This window comes from Lactuca saligna, chromosome 3 (genome assembly GCF_052625555.1).
Source record: "Lactuca saligna cultivar CGN05327 chromosome 3, ASM5262555v1, whole genome shotgun sequence".
NCBI lineage: Eukaryota > Viridiplantae > Streptophyta > Magnoliopsida > Asterales > Asteraceae > Lactuca > Lactuca saligna.
Window position 1 is genome coordinate 152,605,663 of NC_136419.1, and position 7,681 is coordinate 152,613,343.

Here is a 7,681-nt window from a genome sequence, read left to right on the forward strand (position 1 = left end):
GCCTATAATATGCAATACCCGTACGCACACCGAAAAACATTGTTTTTCAAAAGTTCAAGCTGAAAATCGTTTTGAACATAATTCTACTATAACCGTTTCAAGCCTCGCATTAAGTATCCTTAATTAATCATAGTTGGCCAGGCTATACTTAATTAAAGTCCAATAATACGTACTCAAATTAGTTATACTAGTAGTATGTTCAGTTTTTTAAAAACGTTTAGATATTTTCTTGCTATAGTTGTGGTTTTCCAAAGGATAACCGGTATTCTCTATAACCTTCGATTCTGATACCATTTCCTGTCACACCCCGCTAAAGCGGAAACACAAGGTGTGGCAGTATAAAGGGTTTCATAGCAAAAGTTAAAAGACAACACCAATCATAGTATTAAAAATCATTACAAATTTACAATGGGTTTGAACAACTTTTAAAAGAAATTACAATGTAAATTGAAATACAGCACATGCGAATGCTCCTAAAAGTGAAGTGTCCCTAAGTGTCACTTACTCGATGATTCCTGAAAAAGCATGTAAAAGGAGCGTCAACTATAAAAATAGTTGGTGAGTACTCACAAGTTTAAAAATAATATTGGTTTCATGAATCGAAATCAAAATTTTGATATAAGTTTCCATAGATAAAAAGATATTGCTAAAATGAGTAAATAAGTTTGTGTAAACAAAGTTCGTTCTCATCATGAGAAATAAAGTATGTTGCCCAAAAGAGATGCAACGTTCATAACCTCATGGAAAATATAGTTTGTTACTAAAATGAGTAATCAAGTTTCATTGCTACAAGGAGCAAACAAGTTTGTTACTATAAGAAGAAACCAAGTTTGTTGCTAAAACAAGTAAATAAGTATTTAGTAACAAAAGTTCGTTGTTATAATGAGATACAAGGTTTATTGCTATAATGAGAAACAAAGTTAATTGCTATAATTGATAAATGAGTTTATTGCTATAATGAGCAACGGGTTTGGTTGCTAAAATAAGTATTCAAGTTTCATTTCTAAAATAAGTATACAAGTGTCGTTGCCAACATAAGAATACAAGTTTCGTATGTGCATAAAGAATAGTACGTGCATCAAGTTTCCATTCATGAGTTCACAACCCATGCCTAATGACCAAATCGTGCCCTATTGACTACTATGTGTATCGCAAACATAGTGTATAAAATGGTAAAATGCACTCAAGCGAATCATGCGAGTGAGGAGTTGTCTACCTCTTGATAGCGCTATCCATAATAACCATAGGCTCAAAAGAGTTAATGAGTTGTGTCTAGAGATTCCAGGGACTTAACCGCGATACAGTCCTCATGAATTAAAGTAACATACACATACATACGAAATATAGCAACCAAGTTTCACACAAGTCAAAATAAATACAACGAACATAAAAGTAGTTTAGGACATGCTTTTCCACCCCAAAACATTTAAAAATCGAAAATAGGGGAGTGCATGAATACTCACAATATGCATTGAGATGATGCAAATGATGCCTTGAGCTAAGTTCCACTCGTACCACTATCGATTCCTACAATAATGGTATTCGCTAGTGAGTCTCTAATCGAAATCTAACACTAGTATACTTACTACTACAATAGAATTATGCCAATAATGTGTCAAAATTCAATATATATAAGTTACAAACATTTTTCTATGGAAATTATGTTTCAAGGAATCAATTGTTATATAACAATTTAAGTGGAAAATTTCCATTATTGAAATGTTAATATTTAACATTTTAGAGGTGTTCCAATGATTAAATATTCAAAACTAAATCAATTTAGTTCTGAAATTTCCCAAACTTTGCATTTTAGTTTTATTTGAAGTCAAAGACCTCAAGATAATTTTTCTTGAATTTTTGATTTGTCTAACTATTTTTTACCATTTTAGTTTCTTGAATAACCATAAAATCATGAAAAATACTAAACAGTTAATAAAAATTACCAAACTTCAGATTTTGGTTCTAAATATGTTAAAAGACTTCTAGATAAATTTTCATGGATTATGGATATGTATAACCATTTTTCATATATTTAATTCTCTAAATAGATACAAATTCATGAAAAATAGAAATCAATTTCTAAAATTACCCAAACTTTTTGTATTACTGTTATTAAACATTATTAAGTTGGAAAAAATATAAAAATTGATTTCTAAACTGATTAACAAAATTTTATGAGTTTTGAGCATTTATTCTAATAAAAACTGAAATAAATAGGAAATAGTTTCCAAAATTTCCCAAGATTTGTGTAACACTTTTATTATATATGTAGAAGCTGTGGAAAATATAAAAGACATTTTTCAATTAGTCTTTCTATTTTTCCTTGTTTAATCCTCTTAAATAATCATTAATTGAATAATAATTATTAAACAGTTAAAGTAAATTACCAAAAATTTTGTACACTTCATTCACAGAATAAATAATTTGGTAAAAATACCAAATGTGGTTTTTATGTACTGAAATCCGATTTTGTGTATTTAAGTGTATTTAATCTTAGAAAATAGGAGAAAAATAGTATATAGAAGAGAAAACTCATCAACATTTTTATGTAGCCTCCTAATGTACTACAAGATGTTCTGGTAAATTTTCATAATTTTTGGATGAGTAAAACTATTTTTCCTGTTTTTAGTCCATTATAAAACAAAAATCGGAAAAAAAAATAGGAATACATTATGAAAAATTTTGAAAATATTTTTCTGAGTCTTCCACAGAAAGTATAAGCGACGAAAATTAAGGAATCAAACATACTAGCCCTAGTCTTCAATTTCGACTTAAGTTTCTATGAGACTTTGACCTAATTTCTACTTCTAGATCAAGTGCATAATGTGTGTATATGATTCATGAAATGGTGTTCGAGTCAAAGAGTGACCCAAATATGGATAGTCACTACACTAGTAGAATTCACATATCAATGTGAAATCTAAGTGCACCATCCATTGATTCTAATTGTTTCCAAGTATCTAGTAGGTTATAACTTAGCTTCAAGTTACTAAGTCTAGTATGTGTCGTGCTTATACGTCCAACTAAGTTTATTCAAATCTAGATCTGACTCGAATTTTGACGGTTGTCACAGAAATGGACAAACATCATCACCTAACCTGGAATAGAGACCAAAATTGACAAAAGAACATAATCTGTAAAAATTTCGTGCCACAACAACCATGTTTGTAATTTAACTAAACAAATTAGTTAGCATGTGACCCGTTATACAATTTTTTCTTATTTGATCTTTCGTATTACCATATGTACGTTGTGAATTAAATGCTTTTAAGAAGGGGTTGATTTGTTTTGTTTGACTACTATATGGACATTTTTGAACAGATTATATAGCCATTTCCTACATCTAACTTGAAAAATTGTCGGTTTTAAATTCAAGAAATAACAATTTATTTGTGTTTATGTGTAACGACATTAATGACCATTTTAGTTTTAATCAACAAAGAATTGATAAGTATGTTAATCTATAATACAATATATGATATAAAACAAACTGAGACTATCAAATTAAATATATTAGTGTCAGATCACGAATTTTCAAATTTAAAAATCATAAATGAAACTACATTGCTATTTGTTGAATATAGTCTCTAAGTGCAAGAAATACCAATGTACTTTCATTTGTTTGTCTTATATACCGTCCTTGCTTTCTTTTTTATTGCTTAATTTTCTTAATTTTTTTCTTATTCAAGCATTGTACTTTGAAAGTACAATACTATAAAGAAAGAAATAACATGTGTATGTGGGTATGCATGTTTGTTACTACGTGTGTGAAGGAATAAAAGGAATAGCAATCTATTATTTTTTTGGTCATTATCCTCTTTATTTTGGGTTAAATGCAAGATTAACAATTAGTTATCTTTCTACCCAATTATAGCATTGTACTTTAAAGACCAATGTATTAACAAAAAAATATATATAAAATACAAAAAATAATTCTATACAGATTTTTTTTTACTGTTTTTAAACTTTATTCTTTTTTATTTTTGTTATTACACTTTGAAAGTCCAATGCTTTAGTCTTGTATGTGTATTTGTTTTCAATAGACACAAAAATGTTTTTTTTTAATTTAATGTAATCATCAGCTTATTGTTTTTTATATTTTTATAAATTCTAGACTAGATTTCAATTCCATTTTTTTGTTGCGTATTTTATTAAACTATATTGATATGTTATGTTTCTTATTGTTTTTTTAGTTTTACATTTAGAGTATTTGTGCCAACGGGAGTTCACAATTCTATGACCAACTCAAGTGATGGGGAAGACAATTAAGTAACTTATAATGCATTTCTTATGAACAATATATGAATGAATTTGGGATGTAATTAAACATCTTTGATATTTTTGTAATATTCTTCTGTTATGAACTTGATTTCATTTGACTGTGTTTTAATCAAAGGCTATTTATTTATTCATTTGTATGTAATATAGTTTGGTAGAATTGTCAATTTACATTTCTAATATATGAAAGAAGAATGATATAGAACAAAGTAAAATAAATATGTTTTTTTTTTTTTTTATATTTATCAACCTATGCACCGGACGAATGTGACACTAGTTGTTCCTGGTAGATGTTGACCAACACATTCTTAAAGGTCTTTAAGTATGTGGGCCAAAATTTGTAGATCCGAAATGACATGTATCGGACATGTTGGTTGGTGATTTTACCCGTTATCAAAATTATGACTTATTTTCATTATTACTATTAATTTTAATTGTAGTCATTTTAGTTAATATTCATGTATTCTTTAATACTTCTTAACTGTTGAATGTTTAATATAATTATATAAATAATTTATAAAATGAACATGCAATAAAATTAAGATCCAACTATTAAATATACCCTCAAATATATTTTTACGTTTCATGTATAATTATACTATGTTAGTTTTTTAATTTTAAACAATAATATTATCAAAATTTATTTCTAAAGTTCTGTTCGAAAAATATGAGTTTTTATTAATTATGTAAAAAATATTGCATTTTATTCATGTAAAAAACTTTCTTAAAATACTAGATCAATAAAATAATTATAATGTTTTTTTTTTAGTTATTATTCTTCAATATTCTTTTCTATCATTATATAGAGTGTAATCAATTTTTTTTTTAAAAAAAATGAAAAAGTGGAAAGACATCATAAGACCCACAAGCCTATCAGGAATAATTCCCATACCCTTTTCTTGCTTTTCCCCTTTAATTGTTCTTCTTCTCCTTCTTCATCATAGTTTAGAACGTGCTGCAGTCGAGAGAGAAAAAAATGGTCAGGAATGGCCACATACATTCACCAACTATACACTTGAAAGAGCATGCGGATTCTACTACAAAAACCAACGATCGAAATACAGAAGGTTCTATCAGTTCTTGCCACCATAAAGAAACTAAACCCGGCCCGGTTGCAAATTCTGAAGCACCCGTAAGCGTTATTGGTAGGAAAGTGATGATTGTCGTTGATCCAAGCATTGAAGCCAAAAACGCATTGCAATGGGCCTTAACTCATACGATTCAGAGTCATGACATTGTAGTCCTTCTCTATTACAAGAAGACAACTTCTAAACAAGGTTCACTTTTAGCGAGTATACTGTTTTTAGTAGATATCTAGCGAGATAATTATTGTCATTAATTATATATTAGACCCTAAAATCAAATACGTTCTTTGTTGACTAGTTTTTGTACATGTTCTCTTTTTCTGTCAACTACTTCTGAATTCTTTTTAAAGATTATGCATGTTAGTCTATGATTTTATGTCAATTATAACAAAAACATATACAAAGTTACTATAATTGTATATAATTTATGCTACACCCGTAAAAAATATATTTCAAATATAAACACAAAAATTATGCATAAATCATCATAATTTCGTTTTAAAGCTCTGTTTGCATGATTATGAGTCAACATTAATGTAAATAATACTTTTAGTTTACAATTTTTTTCGTAATTTGCATAATTTCCGTCCCTGGTTGGTCATTAAATACTCGGTTTTTGTTACTTTTCGGCCAATTAAAGTAGCGATAGATATATTTCAAAAGAACTCTTTCCTCATTATTAGCGAACATTTTCTGTTTGCTGATTGTTAGGATTTTAATAATGACATGAAGTGAATTTACACGCATCTAAAATCCTTTTTGCTTATTTTATTTTTAACAGGAAATGAGTCGACTAAGGTGAAAGCTACAAAAGTTCCCGGTTTTCTTTATGCTATGAAACACACTTGTCAGATGAAATGTTCAGATGTAGGTATCATTTTTCTTACCATGTTGCATGACTAGATTAAGCCAAATGAGATTAAACTGCAAGTATTGACACGTTTTCTAGTGCTGTTTCAACAACCATCAAGAAAGTTATTCATGTCTTTTACACAAGTGATACATCGAGAATAATTCCCTAGATGTCAAACACAACACTATACCGTTATAAATATTCCATCATATCCTATATATATGTAACAAACAGTTCGGGCATCAAGCTTTCTAATTCACTTGTTTGAAAGTGTGGCAAACTTGTTAAGTAATGTTACAAATTTTGACTTCTTGTTTTTTGATGAAAGGTACAAGTTGAAATATTCTTGCTCGAAGGGAAAGAGAAAGGAACAACTATCGTTGAGGAAGCAAAGAAGCAAGAGGCGACGATGTTAGTATTGGGGCAAAAGAAACAATCGATGACATGGCGTTTGTTGTTGACATGGGCAGGTAAACCAATGAAGGGTGGTGGTGGAGTGGTGGATTATTGTATCCAAAACGCCACTTGTATGGCGGTGGCAGTACGACGGAAGAATAAAAGAGTTGGTGGTTATCTCATTACCACCAAGCGCCAAAAAAATTTCTGGCTCTTGGCCTAATTAAATCCTAAAATACCTAAAATGGAAGGAATTATGTGTGGCATATTATTCGATTATTGTGAAATTTCAGTTAATATTTTGGGTACATTATAAACTCGAAGTTTGTAAAGAATTATGTTTTTATAATATTTGTTGACGACTTTAAGAGATAGATAAACCAAAGGTTTTAAATTTTAAATTTATATTGAAGTCATATTATAAACTATAAACAAATTATCAATAAGTAAACCAGATGTTATAAGTGACAAATGTTCTTACCAAGTTGTTGAAAAATGTATAAATGTAAAAAAAAAATGACATATTTTTACTACTATATGTGATAACCCAAATATAAAAATAAAAATAGAGGTAAATAAATATTAACATTCTTAGTTAAGTAATTAAGAGAAAATGATGGAAATTAGGGTTAGTTTATGGGTAATAAACCTAAATAAACGTCACTCATTATAGATGCATAGACTTGGGGGATGTAGAGGGTTTCATCGGTTACAACCATGGACATTATATATAGCTCAAAAAATCGAGCTAAAAGCCTACATAAATTATGAAAAAAAAGTGAAGAAAAGAAAAATAAATTGGAGCTATGAGTTTTTAAAAGTCTTGCAGTTAATTCTTAGAAATTAAGGTATGTCTCTCAATTTAAGCTCGAATTGGTTGTTTGAGTAGGTTTATAATCATGTTTTACGTATTTTAGTTCCACCTAATGTCTTAGTTCGGGCCAATAATGATCTAATAGATAGAATTTTAAAATGATAAAATTTTCGTATAAAAAGCTCGAATACATTTTGATTTGGGTTGTTTTTCTTTCTTTCTTTCTTTCTTTCTTTTTTTGAATTTTTTTTTTGG

The 7,681-nt window shown here is 28.6% G+C and overlaps 1 protein-coding gene across 1 annotated transcript; it reads left to right on the forward strand.

Moving 5' to 3' along the window:
* Positions 1–5,199: 5,199 nt before the first annotated feature.
* On the forward strand, positions 5,200–6,997 carry MRH6 (Adenine nucleotide alpha hydrolases-like superfamily protein). Its single transcript, XM_078982449.1, has 3 exons — positions 5,200–5,555; positions 6,145–6,230; positions 6,545–6,997. Exons 1-3 carry the CDS (start codon positions 5,255–5,257, stop codon positions 6,833–6,835), a joined length of 678 nt encoding a protein of 225 aa, XP_078838575.1. The 5' UTR covers positions 5,200–5,254; the 3' UTR covers positions 6,836–6,997.
* The last annotated feature ends 684 nt before the right edge of the window (positions 6,998–7,681 follow it).

Coding starts and splice junctions, on each gene's coding strand:
- MRH6 (XM_078982449.1), top strand. CDS start 5,255: ATGGTCAGGAATGGCCACATACATTCACCAACTATACACTTGAAAGAG. Junction 5,556..6,144: donor GAAGACAACTTCTAAACAAG/GTTCACTTTTAG, acceptor TATTTTTAACAG/GAAATGAGTCGACTAAGGTG. Junction 6,231..6,544: donor GTCAGATGAAATGTTCAGAT/GTAGGTATCATT, acceptor TTTTGATGAAAG/GTACAAGTTGAAATATTCTT.